Here is a 17,279-nt window from a genome sequence, read left to right as displayed (position 1 = left end):
CTGCCTGGGCTGGCTCGTGGGGAGGGCAAACTGGTCCTGCTCCTGTCACAGCTCTGGGCAGGCAGTTTCCTGCCATGCTCCTGTCCAGGGAGTGGTGAGGAAGGCACTAGCCTTGCTGTTGCCAACCCAGCTCCGCTGGTGTGGCCGAACCTTTCACCATCCCTGCACAAAGCCGCCCAAAAGGGAGTTCTGCACCCGCTGCGGCTGCCCAGGCAGGTGGGGCTGGGTGGAGAAGCAAAGCTCTGCCTTTTTCCCAGGCTCTGGCTCTGGCTTCCCCCAGGCTTGGGCCCTCTGCCATAGCCAGCGTGGTGAAAACCAGGCTTCCCTTAGCGCGAGCATCGGCCCCGGAGCTATGGCTCTGCGGGAGCCGTGCTGCAGAGAGGGAGTGCGGATCCGGGCGGCCGGGATGCTTCCTCCAGGCAGGATGGGTCTGGCCGTGTGCTGGGGCCGGGTCTGTGCTAGGGGCTGGAGGAGTGGGGCACTGGGGTCTCTGCTGCGTGCTGCGCTCGGTCACTGCTCTTGGTCTAGCCAGGGTCTCAGCTGCGTGCGGGGCAGGGAAGAGGTAGGTCTTGGCTGCGGACTGGGAAGGGCTGCTCGCTGGTGTGCACTGGAGCTTGGAGCTGTCCCAGGAGGTCGTGGGATGAGCCCAGGGCTTGCAGAGCCCTCTTTTCTTGGGCTGTTTGGCCAGTTAGCTTGCACCACTTTTCTGCTTTGGCGCCTGTCGGGTCTATCCTTAACTAAGCTACGGATGGAGAGGGGGAATGAGTGCCTGTGGCTTTGCATTCTTCCTGCATTCCTAGGGGTGAGGACCACCCATTCCATTCCCCCACCATGCTGTATCCTCTGTGCCCTATGGAGACCCCTTCTCCCTTCTTTGTATCCCGGTGAGCGGCAGGCTGGGCTCCTGCCGTGGGGCTGAGCTCAGCTGCCCTGTTGGAATTGACTTCAATAAAGTTTTCTATTTTTGACCGGTTGTGCCTTATTTTCCCTGCTGCCCCTGAAGGTGCTTTTTCTCCCAGCAATTTCCCAGCCATATTTTCGCACATCCTCAGTCATTGAAGTACCCAGGCCCTGCAGCACCCAGAGGTGATGCTCATGTGGGCCAGTCATCTCCACAAGCCCTCCACTGTGCCCCAGTGTGGCCAGTCCAGAGGCCTCATGGTGCTGACCCCCTTCATCAGATTGACATCTCTCATCTCCAGTCACTGCTTTGCGACCTAAGGAAGCAGCTTCCTCCAGGACATGGTTCACAATGCGTGCATGTACATACACCCATGTGTGGACATGGAGGCAGCCTGAGCCATGGACCATCCCGCCCAGCTTTCATCCACCCCAACATCCCCCTTCACAGCTTCTCCTGGTTCATCCCCACATCCTTTTGAGACCCACCCATGTCCCAGCGCATGGAGGAGCAGATCCCTGCCTGGCTGGCATGACCCACATCCTGCTGTGAGGGTTGGAAGATGCCTCTCGCCCGCCGCAGTGCTGGAATGAGGACGCATGCAGTTGCAGATGGAGCCTTGGTGCGTCAGCAGCGCCGGGGAGGAAGCACCCAAAGCAGGCTGCTCCCCCACCCCGGGATGCCATAGGCACCCTTGCACAAAGCAGAGGTGCTCCCTTGCTCCCAGGCAAGCTTGCTGGCAGTGGTGGGGCTGCGGGAGGGCCATGGAGCCACGCTCGCTATGAGGATGGCTCTGCCCCTCCTGCGGGCAGGTTGGGGGTGATGCTGCTGCCCTGGGGCTTGCTCAGGCTTTTGTCTGCAGTGGGCTGGGGAGAGGATGGATCCCATAGCTGCACACCATGCCTTCCCCAGGCCCTGAAGCCAAGTATCACAAGTCATGGACCCCATTCATTCCCCAGACACCCCTTCCTCTTTCTCATGGCTTTTCTCTCAAGCTGGGGCAGACACCCCTGTGCCCATCACACCGGCTTCACCCCTTCCCCAGGGGCTCCAAAAGGCCGCACCAGGCTGGTGGAGAAAGAGGAGCTCTGGCGCTGGGAGAGATTAGATCATCTGGGGAAACCAGTGGTTCTGGCTTCGGTGGTTTCAGCCCTGTGCCAGCCTTGGCTCTCACAGCCTCCTAGTTTGTTTTGCTAACAGCATAAGGTTTTATCTTGAACCATCCAGGAAGTGTCTGGGCCTCCTAGGCAGGCAGGGCTGGGACCTGCGGGGAGATGCTATGGCTGCAGAGAAGGAAAGGAGACACCAGCAACCACCCAAATAACTAGTCCCCGCAGGGCTGGGCAGGGCAGTCTGGGGGCTTGGCTCAGCCTTGCTATCTGCTTCCCTTTGGGAACTTTCAGAGAGAAGTTTCCCTTCCTTCCTTGTCCTCAGCAGCTCTTTGATGAACCTGGGGCAAGAACGCGTGGGGAGAGTCTCTTTCTTCTGCCCATCTCCCAGGCTCTGTCCTTTGGGGCTGTTTTATACTAAGGAGGGATCTGCTGCCTCCTTTCCCAACTGCACAAACCCAGCCTGCCCCGGGTCCTCAGAGCCCCCCACCATCCGAGAAGCTGCTGGAGTGGTGTTAACTCCAGCGTGCTGCTGCGAGCTCAGCAGAGGTGCCTGCACCTGCCTGCAGGCTCAGGAGCACAGTGCAGTATTAATTACTCTCTGCAGGGGGGGGATAAGAGGGATATTGTAACTGTAATGGGCAGAAATGGAATTGTCTTGTCTCAGAATTTAGCTTAGAGCCTCCATAAATTACAGGTTTAGGTGTTGGCAGATGTCTGGGAAAGGCTCCCACCGTCCTGGGTCAGTGGATTTTCTCAAGGTCGTTCACGTGGAATGAGCTGATAAATGGATCCAGCAACGAGCTGCAGATGGAGCTGAGGGTTCATGGGGGACCTGCCCTGGTTTTCCCCACTTTCAGGTAGATGCTGTGCTGGGAGCAGCTCCCAGGCACCGCACAGCAGCTCCTGATCCTGGGGTCAACTGGACAGAGCTGCGGCTCTGTGTGTGGAGACCAAAGCAGGGAGCGTGTAGGTGAGGTCCCAGGGGCTGAGTTCTCTCTGTGCTGGGAAGTGGCCGGGCTCTGCAGAACAGCTGTGAGTGTTTGTGAGCATCAGTGCGGTGCTTGAGGGAGCTGGGGGAGTTGAGGAGGGGTGAGGAGTGGGTCATACACTGCTGGCTTCTGGGGGGTTGGTGAGGATGCAGAGAACCCCATAAGCAAGGCAGGAATGTGCAATGGCTCCTGCAGGTCTGTGTTGGGGAACGGGAGCACCGTGGGGCATCGAAGAGCTTCAGCCATGGGGGATGATCCACAGCGTGTCCTAGGAGGAGGTGGCAGCGGGGTGCATGCAGCCTGTACTGTGGGAGGGGGCATGGGGGATGCACAGCGGGAGGGGGCATGGGTGATGTGCAAGCTGTAGTGTGTGGAGTGGTGGCAGTGGGGTGTATGCAGCCTGTATGTGGGAGGTGACAGTGGGTGTACATACCGTGCAGCCTTGGGCAGGTGGTGAGTCCTCCGTAAGCAGTGTGTCTGCAGGGAGGCAGTGGTGTTTACTGTCCCTGTACCACTGGGGAGAGCATCGGGGCTCTCCTGCATCACAGTTCCTGGCCCTACAGCACTTGGGACCTCATCCTCTGCTCCCTTGAAGGCTCACCCAGCCTGTGCTGCCTGCCTGGGGCTCCTCACATTGGGCAGGCCTGCTGGGTGAACTGTAGCTTTTGCCACTTCCCCTCCTCCCACCCTGCTGTGCCAAATGCTGCTCATTCCTCCCTGCCCTCCTCTTCCTCTTGTTTCTCAGACCCCCAGGCTCTCCCCTGCCTGATGCCCTTGGAGCCAGTGTTGGTCTGTGGTGATCACTGGCTTCCCTAGCTTAGATCTGGGGGAGTTCTTCCCCCCATCCCTTTTCTATCACAGCTGTCCCTGCTCCTCCATCCCTCTCTCCTGGTCCCTCCCTGCTCAGGCAGTGACCACCCCCTCCCCACCAGCCTCTCTGACCGCTGTCCCCACTGCATGGAGATGCTGAGCATGGGCCGAGGCTGTGGCCGGCTCTGCCAGCCGAGCCGAGCCGTGGATCCGTGTGGATGAAAGCGCTGGCTGTGCGGGCCAGGCTGTGCTGATTGATATTCCCAGCACTGCTCTGCCCGCTCGGCCGGGCTCTCAGCTGCAGTGCACAGAGCAGCCTGGAGCAGTGCCCAGCCCTGCAGCCTGCTGAATCCGTCACCCAAACCTAGGGTAAAACACAGCAGGGTGTTTCCCTGCGCTCCTTGTGGTCCCTCTGCCCAGAGAGCAGGCAGGAGGCTGTGGATGGGTGAAGGTTGGGGTGTTCCTGGGTGAGGACAGAGCTGGGATGGGATGGGATGGAGAGGACGCTGGGGTAATGAGGGGGTGCGTGATGTAGGGCAGGGTGGGGTGCTGCGGGGGAGCATGAGGGGACACAGAGCAGCTCTATCCATGGGAACTGTGTCAGCTCAAGGTGGGGATGGCAGCTCTGGGAGGGTGTGGGGTAATGGTGAAGAGGTGGGTGCTCTATGCTTGTGGGTGCTCTGTGCTTGTGGGTGCTCTGTGCTTGTGGATGCTCTGTGCTTGTGAGTGCTCTGTGCTTGTGGGTGCTCTGTTCTTATGGATGCTCTGTGCTTGTGGATGCTCTGTGCTTGTGGATGCTCTGTGCTTGTGGATGCTCTGTGCTTATGGGTGCTCTGTGCTTATGGGTGCTCTGTGCTTGTGCTTGTGTACCCTGAGCTGACATCCACCCAGGATCTCTGTGTGAGAGCCATGGAGCTGTGCATGGGCTGACTCGTGTGGGGCTGGGGTGGGTCACAAGGAGCAGGAGCTCCCCTTCATTGGTTCTTGGGGTCCTGGACGTTCAGCACCTGTGGTTCGCTGCCAAATCTGTTTCTTGCTGGCATGTTCTTTTGAAGGCTGCCCATGGAGCTGAGCCCTGTGCCGAGCCCAAAGCTCCTTCCTCCCCCTCCACCCTTCATCCCCATGCATACCTGTTGGGTGAGAGCACCTACGCATGAAACCCTGGGCACAACCCATCTTCATGGGAGAGTTGTGCTTCTACGCGCTGCCCTGCGTGCCAGTCCATCCAAGCTGCAGTTACACAACCCAGGCTCTGCTCCTGGGAGAAACCAAGATGCTCGATGAAGATTGCTCCATAAGGAACTCTTCCCCTGGCCCCTTCTCCTTCAATGGCCCAGGAAGCACACAGCCTGTTTGGTTGTGAGGCAGAGGTGGGTTGAGCATGGGTGAGGAGGATCCTGGCTGCCAGGGCATGGGCCACCTCTGGTACCTTGGTCCCCCTCTTGTCACCTCTGACACTGGCTGCGGCATCCATCAATCCATCCTGGATGAAGCTCAATCTTGGTTTCACCTCTGGGAGCCAGGGTCACCTGAGACTCGGACACACTTAGCCTTCCCCCAGTAGGTCCTCTCTTGACATTGTCTTCTTCTGTCTAACTTTCTGGACATTTCTGGAGGTCTCGATGTGTTTTCCCTACCCCACCAGTATCATACATTTCTTTCCCTAGTGGGGTTCCTGTCTCAGTTGAGAGCACGAGAGGAAAAGGAGGTCAGATAGTGAACAGAAAGAAAAACAACTCCCAAGGATCCCTTAAAAACATCTCCTGGTTGTTTTGCATCAATGTCTTCCCGTGCTGTCAGCTGTTTACTTCGGTCCCTCAGATGCTCACAGGAAGAGTGGGTGGGAGAGTAGGTTTGTGGCAGTGACCTGCTAGGAGGACAGGAGAAAGCTCGTATGTTATTTGCATCCATTCTGACCTTCACAGCCATGCCCTGTGGATCCTGCCCAAAGATCCCAAAGATGCCCTTGCCCCAGGAGGTAAACATCCTTCTGAGCACCTCCCCTTGCAAAATACCTGCTTCATGATCAACTGTCTAAATGTGGCATCTAAACTATCCAAATGGGGCAGTGCTGGCCTTGGTGGGCTTCATCAACACTGTCTTTAGAAGCCATCACTTTGGGTGGGCAACGAATCCCCCCTTCTCCCTTGGAACTGATCCTGCTCTGTAGCAGAGTAGTCAAAGTGCCCTGATTTAGCTCCTCTGAGACACCTCCAAAGGCCCCAGCAACCTGAAAGCCTGGAGCTATTTAGCTCCCACGTGGCCTGGTTTTCACATGCTCCAAGCTCCCCCATGCTCTTGAGCAGCTGCAAAGCTGCTGCTGGGAGATTCTGAGAGATATCCATCCATCCCTGCTGGGGAGGGAGCTCCTTGTCTGAGCCCGGGACTGAGATCGTGCTCTAAATGTCTTGCTAATGTGGTGTCTGATGTTCCTCTTACACTAATCTGTTAATCTTTCTGCTTCTTCATCAAAAGCACTCCAGCCCAGAAGAAAGCCAAATCAGTATTTCAGATGTTTGAAGAGCTCTTCGTTATTATTCAGGCTGGGCAAGACCTTTTGGGGTGTTGTGATTCAAGGCCCTGGGAGTGCCTGGAGGAGCTTGGGCTGTCTTTTTTCCAAGGATTTCAAGGAGATCACAGTTTGTTAGGGACTACTGGGATGTGCTCTGCCTGGAGAAGACAGTGCAGAAACATCCTCTAATGCTCAGGAAATCTTTCTTGAGCCATGATCTGCAATGTCTGGCCCAAGGACTTGACAGCTCACCCAGGATTTGAGGACAGGCTAAAAGAAAGCTGTCCTTAACTCATCCATACCCAGGGTCCTGTGCCAGAAAGAGTGGTAATCCCAGCCCAGTGCTGGCAGACAAGTGGCCTTAACGAGCCTTACAGTATTCCTTGTCTTACCTGTTTGACCCCTCCAGATGAAGGCTTGTCTTACCCACTATCCTCATTCATCATTATGTGCAGGTTGGTTGCAGCCCACTAAAGCGGAGACTCTAGATCATGTTTGTGCACAGACTCATGGAATAGACACAATTCCATGTCCATGAAGGAAAAGCTTTGCCCTTTGCCAGTGGAAATGGAGGTGATTAGAAAACAGGCTTGCCATGAGAGGGAAATTTTCTATTTGAAAACAAATCGGCAAGAACTGGCAATTTTCTTTCTATTGTGGCTCAAGGAAATCCACGGATACAGATGTTTAAATATCTATTTCCTAATAATTTCCAAAGGCATGATTCTCACTGACCTTTTGAATTTAGCTTCATAATGAATACTTGGCTTGAATGCTGAAGGGAAAATTACCTTTGCAAGAGCATCACTTTTTCATTCTTACATGTCAGCAAAGATATCCCCCCTGCCCCAACTTAGAAACAAGAAACTTGCTTGAAAAATGACATGATTTCAACAAATAGACATTTTTTCCATGCCACGTCTGCCACTGAAGCATTCCTGGTTCTTTGAGTCCTGAGTCTGTGGCTTGGGACCCCCTGCTCTCCCTGGAGCTTTCAATACTATCTGTCAGCTCCACTGGGTGCAACTGGAAGCCAGATTAGTTCATTATTTTCCCAGCATTATTGTCCCACTCTCCAGCTGCTGGATTCCTCAAGGGCTTTATTCAAGTGTTACTCCCAGTCCTGGAACCCTTTTTCTCCCTGGGATCTTCAGATGGTTTTAATGTGGTTATGAGACCACCTTCTGTGTCCCGAGCAATTTCCATTCCATCCCAGCTATCTACAAAATGGCTCTATTATCAGCTTGAAGGTGATAGACATTTTGGGACACCACAGCCAGTCCAATTTAGACATTATTCCATAAAGATTATAACCCCTTTAGATTTTATGATTCATCCTTCAGATGATTTATTTTCGTATTTTCCTTTCCAGTCTTCATTTCAACCAAAGAAAAGCCAAATTGCACATCCTTGATGGGCTCAGAGCTCTGATAGGCACAGAGGTTAGGCAATCTGTGTCCTCAGGCTGTCTAAATGGGTTTCTAATTGCGTTAGATCCTGCTATGAGTTAGATAAATTCGATCTGACCAGGCAGGTTGGCACCGGGCTTTGGCGGCTTCTTTGAGCATCATGCAAATTTCAGGAGGCTTCAGGGCACCCATGTGGAGTCAGCCCACATTTTACCAGATTTATTCATTAAATAGTGCCTCGGGATCTGCTGTCCATTTTAGGATGGCTGCTCTGCTATCATTATTTCAGCAGGACTTGCAGCACCTCTCTTCTTGTCTGCAAGGTCAGCACTTGCTAATGGCCAGCAATGGATGCCATGCAAAGGGCCACTTAGAAGAGTGAGCAATTGCTTTTCACATAATACCTGGCTTGGGAGGTGTGATTCCCATGGAGTCCTCTGCGTCTTTCCTCCAGTTATGGATTCCTTCTGTAGCTTCGTTTGTCAACAGTGAAGCATCAAAAGGGCTGTTGGGAACAACCCTCACTTCAGATGCTGGGGTAGGGATGGACACAAGGCTTCATGGGCAGAGAACAGCCATTAAAGAAGACCTCATTAACACAGAATCACTAGGGTTGGGATGGACCTTAATGCTCGTCCAGTTCCAAGCCCCTGTCGTGAGCAGAGACACCTTCCACTAGACCAGGTTACTCAAACATGAGATGAACCAGAACAGTCATCCCTGTTGCTAATGTGCCTTCTGCAACCACAGGAGCTGTCAGGAGGTGACCCCAGCAATTAGCCAGACTGGCAGAACAGAAAGCTGGGCCTTTAGGTCTGCTAGTGGTCATGTCCAGAGCTGTCAGTGCTTCTTTGGGTATATCACCTTCAGTGAGGGAATTTGGGGAAGATCTGAATGGTTCTTTTGAACACAGGAGGTGCATAGAGCACACCTTTGCTTAGGGCTGGTTCTGTCTCCCTCCATTGTTAGTGCTGGCTGGAGCTCCAGGCAGGCAGTTGTCCTGCCTGGTTGCTCCATCCTTCCTTTGTCCAAAGCAGACAGAGTCCCTAGACCCATTCCCTTGCTCTACATAAGCTCTTTCCTCAGTTCCTTCGTGTTGTGCTAAAAAGGAGCAAGTACTGCTCAGAACTGCAGCTCTGCCGTGGTTTGGTCCACTTTAAGAAGTGATATTTAACCCTTATGCCTCTGAACATCTGATCTGGCAATGCTGTGGCAAGGCAGGGAGGTACCTCTGGTGCAGACAGGATTCCCAGACCATGAAGAGGACCAGAGGGAGAAGCACAGCCCTTGAAGAGCAGAGGGTTACAGTAGGTGCCAGGAGGATGGTGCCAAGCCGAGGTGGCATTTGTCTTTTGCTGCTCACTGCTCTCCCTCATCACACTGCTCCACCTGGTGCCACGTAATCACTGTGAGCTCTTTACATCACGTGCAGGTGATGCAGGTCTGGCAGCCCCAGGTATGAGGGTGAATTCAGGAGAAATGAGGGATGCTTTTGGGGAGATTTCTTCTCCAAATGTCAGTGCATGGCTGGTTGGTGTCCTGCTGGGGTAGCAGAGGGAATGATTGGAAGAGCAATCTGCTCTGAGTCCTTCTTCACCCCAAAACACCAGCAGAAGCTGTTGCTCAAATGAGCTGTAAAATGGTTGACTGCTATGGCCATGAGCTTGTGTCTGGTTTCCTAGAGCCAGAGCGTTGCCCTGGATGGCTTTTGGCAATTCAGGTCCAGCTTTCCTTGCAGCTTGCCCTGGTTTCCATGGGCATAATATTCCCGTCCGCCTCCTGCTCTGAAGCCTCTGTTGCATTGCGCTGGAGCTGTGCTCCTCTCCAGACATGACACTAGCAAATAAAATCATTCCCACATGCAGCAAAACCTCCCTACATGAGAAGTGTAGTCTGGGGGCACGATCTCTGGGCTTATCTTTCTGGGTTCTTTTGCAGTAGCCAGGGATGTTGTGTAGCTCCAGGTTGGTTTGTAAAAGAGAGGGGCTCATGAATGAATCTGGAGTTGACTTACTCATGGGCTACAATGGCTCCCTTGTCACTTATTTTTATATTCTGGGCGTTTGGTCTGACATTGCCTTTCACTTGCAGCCCTGTGAGTTGCTGCATTGTGGCGGCTGTTGGGGAAGCAAGCTCCTTTGGCAGCTGGCTGAAAGGCCGTTGAGGCTCCTGGCATGTGGGGAGGCGCAGGAGCAATTGGAAGCTGCCAGATGAGCCCATTAGCCGCGGATCCTGCTTTCGGATCAGCAGCTAATGGCATTGAAATATCAACATTGTAGTTATCAATGTTGATATTTCCACCACTCCCGCGTTCATCGATGCTCAGTGGGGGAGCAGAGCAGCTCATCTCCATGGGGGCTGTTGTTCTGCACTGTTCCTGATGGCAGAAAAAGTGTGCCTGGGGTGGATTTTAAGGTTTCCTTTGTGAACAGCACTATTTCAGGCCTGTCAGATGGGGACCAGCGTCTACTGCTGCTCGGCCCATGTTGTCTGCACAGGGGGTGATGCTGTGTGTTTGTGGGGAGCTGGTGCAACACCTGCAGCCCTGATACTTCATGGCACTGCTGTCATTTAGGCCGTTTGTTTTCCCTGGGCTTAGCAAGGAGAATCATCTTGGTGAAGGTCTCCATGAGACGTTTGTAATGAAGGGATGAGGCAGGAGGGAGCAGAGTGGGGCTGAGGAGGGATGGGGACCCTTGGTCCCCCTCTAGCATCCATGGGTGGGGACCCTTAAGGTGAAGACCACCAGGACAGAGGAGCCTTGGTCTAGTGTGAGGTGTCCCTACCCATGGCAGGGAGTTGGAACTGGATGATCTTAAGGTCCTTTGCAACCCAAACCATTCTATGATTCTATGTCAGGGACTGTTGTTGAACATGTTTGGGGTGTGCTACCAGGCTGGGGTGTGCTTTTAGGGAGAAAATGTCTTATCAAAACAAGCCCCTGCTACTGTCAGAAACCAGAAGTGAGGGTGTGATCCTGTCCTCCTCATTGCAGAAAGGCTGGTGCAGAGCTGGACCAGGCACAGGGGAGGGCAGAAAGGGTGGCCCAACCTCTCTGGTGTCTGCAGGAAAGGCTGCACGTAGCCGCGCGCTGCAGCTCGCAGAGGACACAGCGGAGTGGGATGCAGCGCGGATGTGTGAAATTGGAAAGGGGTAGAGCGAGGAGCAATTACTCATGTTTCCTCATCACCCTGCAGGCAGGAGGATTTCAAGGAAAAATTACCAGGCAGCAGATGTAAAACCGAAGGGAAGTGCTTTTTTTTGCTTAGCACACAGGCAGAGTTCACTGCTGCAGGATGCCGCGGAGGCCAGAAGCAGGCATGGAGTCAAAAAGGAGCTAATGCACTTCACGGGGAATGGGGTGCATTATATGTATGAGCTGCAAACAGTGCCTTGCTCAGGGAAAAACCCTGAGCTGCAGCACAACAGAAACCCACAGGATTTAGCAGGTGATGAATGTCTTCATCAGAGCATCCACTGCTGCTGGAGGCAGCCACTGGTGCTGGTGCTCCCTGCAGAAAGTGGGGGGAATAGGGGCTCATTTGCTCCTTGGTTGTAGAGACTGGTTCAGGCAGGTCTCCCTGTTGGGGATATAAAAGCAGGCACTGGGGAGCCCTTGAAAGGAGTTTTTCTCAGAGCCACAATTTCTCAGCTAAGAAAATAGGCAGCTTTGCCCCAAATCCCTGTTCTAGTGCCGTGGCGAAGTGGAGACAGCAGTTAGAAACAGCAAAACAATAGATAGGGAAAGGAGGGAGGAAAAGGGAGGGAGTGTATGGCAATTAGTAGAAATGAGTGGTTATGGAGTGTAGAGAATTGACAAGGAAAGCCAAAGACATTGGGGGAAAATCAATTCTGACAAGCTGAACACAGTAAGGAGTGCTTTAAAAAATGTGCTAGCAAGAGGTAGAATCCAGGAACTGTCATTCCCAAACAGAGATTGCAAAATGGTTAATTATGTAGGGAAAATGCAAACGCATTCAATAAATAGTTCTGGTAATTTGGACTGAGACATAACAATATAGGATGCAGTACCTGCCGGTGTGCTGAGAACCAGGTTTGGTTCAACATTAAACATAGCTCCTTGGAAGAGTGGTTTTTGAAATAGGTCAAATAATTTGTGCCAAAGAGTTTTGAAAGGTCTAGAGTAGGAGCTGCCTGATCTGGAGGTGTTAATGGAGCTAGGGACGCCAGGATGGGCCAGCTGGAACAGTGATGGGATGCTGCGTGCAGCGCATGCTGTCCTCACCAGCCCCGGGGAACAACTGGATTAATAGCTGAGGCAGGAAACTCAGTGATGGAAATAGCATTGACGTCAGTCAGCGCAGTTTGATGGGAAGGGATATTGGGCAGTGGCGTTATGTGACAGGTCCAGTTCTTAAACCTTTCCTTAGGCATCTGCTCCTGCCCACAGTGAGGAACAGGACCTGCTCTAGGCATACCTGAGGGTCTGAAGCAGCAGATCTGGTTTAATGGTGGTGGAAGATTACAGTGTGCAGCTGATAAACTTGGAGCTGGGTGAAGATGCCGAGTTGATAACGCATTATGTTATTATTATTATTACTTTGCATCAGCACTCCTCATTAGAAGCAAAGCATTGTTAGCTAGATGAAGATCTGGTTTATCAACAGCTTAGTGAAGAAAAGCAGTTGTTGGTTGGGAATCCTCATGGAATGAGGTTCTCCTGGAGGAGCTCTTCGGCAGCAGCACTGTGCCCGCTGCCATTCAGTGTTGTAATCAACGATCTGGAAGTAAATATAAAATCACCACTGATAAAATTTGCAGCTGACACGGAGATTGGTGGAGTGGAGATCATGATGAGGATAGAGCAGTCATGCAGAGCAATCCAGATTGCTTGGTAAACTGGGCCCATTTAAACAAAATGCGTTTTAACACAGCCAAATGCAAAACTTGGATGTTGTGAAATAGGCAATGCTGGTTTATATCCTGGAAAGCACTGACTTTAAAATGGATTTAAGGGTCACACTGCATGAGTAGCTCAGTGTGAGCACTTGCAGTGCTCCCACCAAAGTGTTATTACAGTCCTAGGATGCAAAGCCCTGAGAGGAAGGAGAAGCAAGGCTCTGCAGACAGCCCCAGTGAGATGGCACCAGCAGCTCTGTGGGGATTGCCACTGAGGAGGAATGGGGAAGAACTGGGGCAAGTAAAGATGAAGGCCACAGAACTGATTTGCTGGCTTGCAGGTTGAGACATAAGTAACCCGGGTTGTTTAACTCCTTAAAAAGAAGATTGAGGCGTGCCTTGATCACACTGTACGAGCAACTTCTTGTGTAGGAAACGCTGCGTGCTGAAAGGCTCTTTAACCTCGCAAGGAAAGGTCAATCAAAACCCAATTGCTGTAAGTCAGTGCCAGACAAATTGATTCAGTGTCTTTCTGTGACTCCAGAGCAGGGCTCTCCGGGTGGAGAGCTTCAGCCAGGCACAAGCTGCCAGGACTGTGCAGAGCACAGGGGTGGAAATAACCCCCATCAATGCCATGCAGGGTTGGAGGGGAGTGGGGTTGAGTGTGGATTGCCTTGCCATGCAGTGAGAAGAGCCCATTTCAGGGCTGCTGGGCAGGATCTGACATTTAAAAGAGGTGGTTTTTAGGTAAAAATGATGCTATTTGGAAGTGGGCACCTCAGGGGAGGGATAGTAGCTGTCACAGGCTGGGTTTCTGAGGCTGTTTGTTTGTATTATTGCAGGCACCCCAAGGAGCCCTGGCTGCTTGTCTGGGGTTTTACAAGCACAGAGAAAGCAAAAAGCATTGAGATGTGTAGATGTGGCATTTACAAGGACGTGGTTTAGTGGTGGACTTGGCAGGGTTGGGTTTGCAGTTGGATTTGATGATCTTAAAGGTCTTTTCCGATCTAAATGATTCTGTGATTCGATGAGCCCAGTGATGGAGGAAGCAGTCTCAGCCAGGCACTCTGAGTGCAGGAGGAAGCAGTGGTGGAACAGCATTGCCTAGCGTGGTGACATGACGAAGAAATCATAGAATAGTTAGGGTTGGAAAGAACCTTAAGATCATCTAGTTCCAACCTCCCTGCCATGGGCAGGGACACCTCACACTAAACAAAGACACCCAAGGCTTCGTCCAGCCTGGCCTTGAACACTGCCAGGGATGGAGCATTCACGACCTCCCTTTACAACAAGGGTGGTAAAACACAGGTTTTACCTGTGGTGATGGATGAGCCATCCCTGGAGACATTCCAGTCCAGGCTGGATGTGGGTCTGGGCAACCTGATCTAGTTGAAGATGTCCCTGCTCATTGCAGGGTGGTTGGACTGGATGAGCTTTGTAGGTCCCTTCCAACCCAACCCATTCTGTGGTTATGTGTTGGGCAGTGAGGTCTGTGCAATGAAGGCTTTTGCAAGGCTCTACACAGCTGCAGAGCCTACAGAGGAAGGATGTCCTCTGGAGGGTCATCTGCATGCAAATGTGCAGTGGGCAGAACTGCCCTGACCTCAGCTCCTCCAGAGCTGTACCCACAAGACCTCCTGAGAGGTGCTTGCCTATCCCTTCATGAAGATTGCGTTTGTGCTTTTGCAATCTATTGGCAATCTAAGCTAAACCTACCACTGCATTTTCTTCTGTAGTGGCTAACCTTGGTCTTTGCTGCTGCAAGTGAAGGCCATTCCTTCCTGTCTGTCTGTGGCCAAAAGCAGCCATAAAAACCTTTGCAGAAGGTTTTTATGAGCTTGAGGGGTGCTGTGTCTTTTCCACCCGTAGCCCTCTCCTCCCCAAACCAGGTTCCTCAGTCTTATTACCGTTACTTATTACTTGTTCCTATTCCCCTGGTGCACATGTTCTCAAAAGCAGTGCCCAGCCTGGACACAGCTCTGCCTCTGCAGCCCTGCTTGAGCCCTGCAGAGCAAACACATCCCTGTGTGACTCCAGGACTAAGCTCCTGTTTGCACATCCCAATATAGATGCATTTGTTGGTGTGAGATTGACACATTGACGGATCATCAGCCCAGGATCTGTGGTAACCCCCAGTCCCTCAGCCAGCCCGCTGCTTGCGCAGTGTGCAAATGTGACAGATCTATTCCACATCTGCCTGGCAAGCAGTTAATGGAAATACAGGCTGGAGAGACTCGGGACACAACCCAAAGAGTTTCATTTGATGCATCGTCCCAGCTGAAAGGCCTGTCTGCGGTAATTACTTTCTGACTCCAACTTTCTGAATGCCTCCCATCCACCCTGCAGTGAATTGCACTATATTACCCAAGCACAGAAGTACTATGCTGCACCTACACTGTTTTTCCTGCATTACTTGGGGAGAACATAGTCTAAAACAGTGTCAAAAACTTCCTCAAGTCAAGACATAACATTTATTGCTCCTCCTCCATCCACGAGGCCTGATGTCTTTTCAAAGGAAGGAGTTCAATGGCTTGACATGTTTGTTTGTGACAAACCTACAGTGGCTGTTACTCATTTTCTTGTTATCTTGTAGGTACTTACAAAGAGTTCTTTTATCTGTTTCAGTATTTTTCCAGGAACTGAAATTAAGCTAACTGCTTTATAATTCTCCAGCTCCTCTTTTTTCTCCTCTTTAAAGACAGGTGCTATTTTAGATCACTTCCAGGCTTCTGGAAGCTCCCTGATTCTCTACAAATTCTTTTTAAAATTACAAAAGGCAAAAAAAAAAAAAAAAGCACCAAAAAAAGCCATAACACCTCTGAAGTGACTTAAATGAGGTCTCTAAGCATCTGGGGTGAATTTAATCAGGTCCAACCAACCTAAAAAGCAGCTTAGCTCATCTAAATGCTCCCTGTGTGTTCCTTCCCTCTGTTACGCTCAATTCCTTCCCCTTCCTCGTTGGTGGTACCTGTGTGGGATGCCAAATCGCCACTCAGTTGTAGTAAAGACATCAGCCTAAATGTTGTGTTGGTTCCTCTCTATCCTGACCGCCTTCAGATCCCCATCAAATAGCTCCTGTCTTGGGCTCCCTCCTATGTTTATGGGCGATTTTGTGTCTTTTCTCTCTCTCTTGGTGTTTGTTTTTCATTCTCTGCACGCCTCATCCTGCTCTTGCCCTATGAACTCCTGCTACCCCTTCCACTCCTCAGTAATCACCACAAAGAAGGATTTTATGGAAGGGTTTGGAGGAGGATAATGATGTAGCTTAATGGTTGCTTGCAGGGAGCTCCTCCCAAGCATGAGGCAATGCTGGGGAGAGAAAGTGTAAAGCAGGGTCCTTGAAACGTTTAACAAGCAGACTAAAGATGCGGAGATGACCCTTGAATCTCCTAGGATGAGAGATGGTGTCTGGTCACAGGCTGGAAGGTGCAGACTGGAGTAAACCTGGCTCTGTGCTGGGAAGTGAACCCATTAGAGAGGCTTTTGGGTGGGCTCAGCCAGGTGGGTCTCTGAGAGCACCCAGGATGCGTGCAGAGTCCAAGTGCCAAGATGTAGGATGGGGTGAGTGCCAGTGATTCGGGATGCTGCGCTAATGGGAGACCTTGCCTGTGATGGGAGAGGGCATCTGTCCAGGTTTGTCTCTGAGTGGAAGAGGAAGCTGGGATACAAGCTATGGAGGGAGCTGCGGGGTCAGAGGTGCAAGATGTGCTCCCTGCATGTGCTGGTGTCTGATGGGGTGCTTCTGCCTGGGGTGGAGCCCCACAGATGCAGCTGTGTGGGGCTGGTGATGGACCCTGGTAGTGTTGGGAGCACTCCGCCTGACCCCCTCTTTGCCTTCATATGCTGGGTGAGTGATACAACAGCTTTTCTCTTCTCTCCCAGTTACCTCATCGCCGAGTGACGTTCTCTGCAGCCAGCCAGGCTCAGGACCTGCAGGATCCCTCCCAACACAGCTACTACGACAGCGGGCTGGAGGAGTCGGAGACCCCGAGCAGCAAATCATCATCAGGGCCCCGCATTGGGCCGCTGGCCCTGCCTGAGGACCACTATGAACGCACCACGCCCGATGGCAGCATCGGGGAGATGGAGCACCCCGAGAACGGTATGTGCGCGTCGCACGCGTGCCTGCCCCATCCCAGGGACCCAGTGCCAGGGCTCTCCATCCCCAGTGTTGTACCTCCCCTGGTGCGGGTGGGATGGGGCGAGGAGCTCGGGTGGGACAGGCTTGCCATGTAGGGCTGGGAGGCTGGAGAAGAGGTGAGGCTCAAAGCAAGAGAACAACAAGGACATGGTGGGGATGGGAGAGGTGGGTGAGGGAGAGGAGGTCTGGGTGAAGCAAGATGTGGGAATAGGAGTCAAGGAGGAAGATGGGTTTGGCAAGAGGCAGAGGGGTTTGGAATGATGTAGGCAGGGGGCTCAACCAGATGGTCTGAGGTGGCAGCACAGGCAGCATTGGAGGGGGTTGTAGCCCAGCCGATGGTGAGCTTGTGTGTCACAGCCAAGTGGTCCCACGGGTACCCCATGGCAGGGCAGGGATGTAGGGGTGGCCGGGGTGTGATGCAGCTCTCTGTGCTGTGGTGGGTGTTGGAGCTGTGGGAGTTTCCCAGGGAGCAGAGGGGGAGAGCCCAGTGGCACAGGCTGGGGTGAGGAGGTAGGTGGAGGATCAGGGAGTGTGGTCATGGCAAT

At 52.6% G+C, this 17,279-nt stretch overlaps 1 protein-coding gene across 3 annotated transcripts in view; it reads left to right on the top strand.

Annotated features, from left to right (window-relative positions):
* The window catches only part of PCDH1 (protocadherin 1), a 52,530-nt gene that overhangs the window by 10,846 nt on the left and 24,405 nt on the right, over positions 1–17,279 (top strand). For all 3 annotated transcript variants that reach the window (XM_061353939.1, XM_061353940.1, XM_061353941.1), the window contains exon 4: positions 16,476–16,695. In XM_061353939.1, the coding sequence (XP_061209923.1) occupies positions 16,476–16,695 (220 nt within the window). The remainder of the gene's footprint in view (positions 1–16,475; positions 16,696–17,279) is intronic.

Source organism: Neopsephotus bourkii, unplaced genomic scaffold (assembly GCF_033783945.1).
Source record: "Neopsephotus bourkii isolate Nb327-2 ecotype Australia unplaced genomic scaffold, CSIRO-AGI_Nbou_v1 NB_716, whole genome shotgun sequence".
In the NCBI taxonomy this organism is placed as follows: Eukaryota; Metazoa; Chordata; class Aves; order Psittaciformes; family Psittacidae; genus Neopsephotus; species Neopsephotus bourkii.
This window is presented reverse-complemented; position numbering and strand designations above follow the sequence as displayed.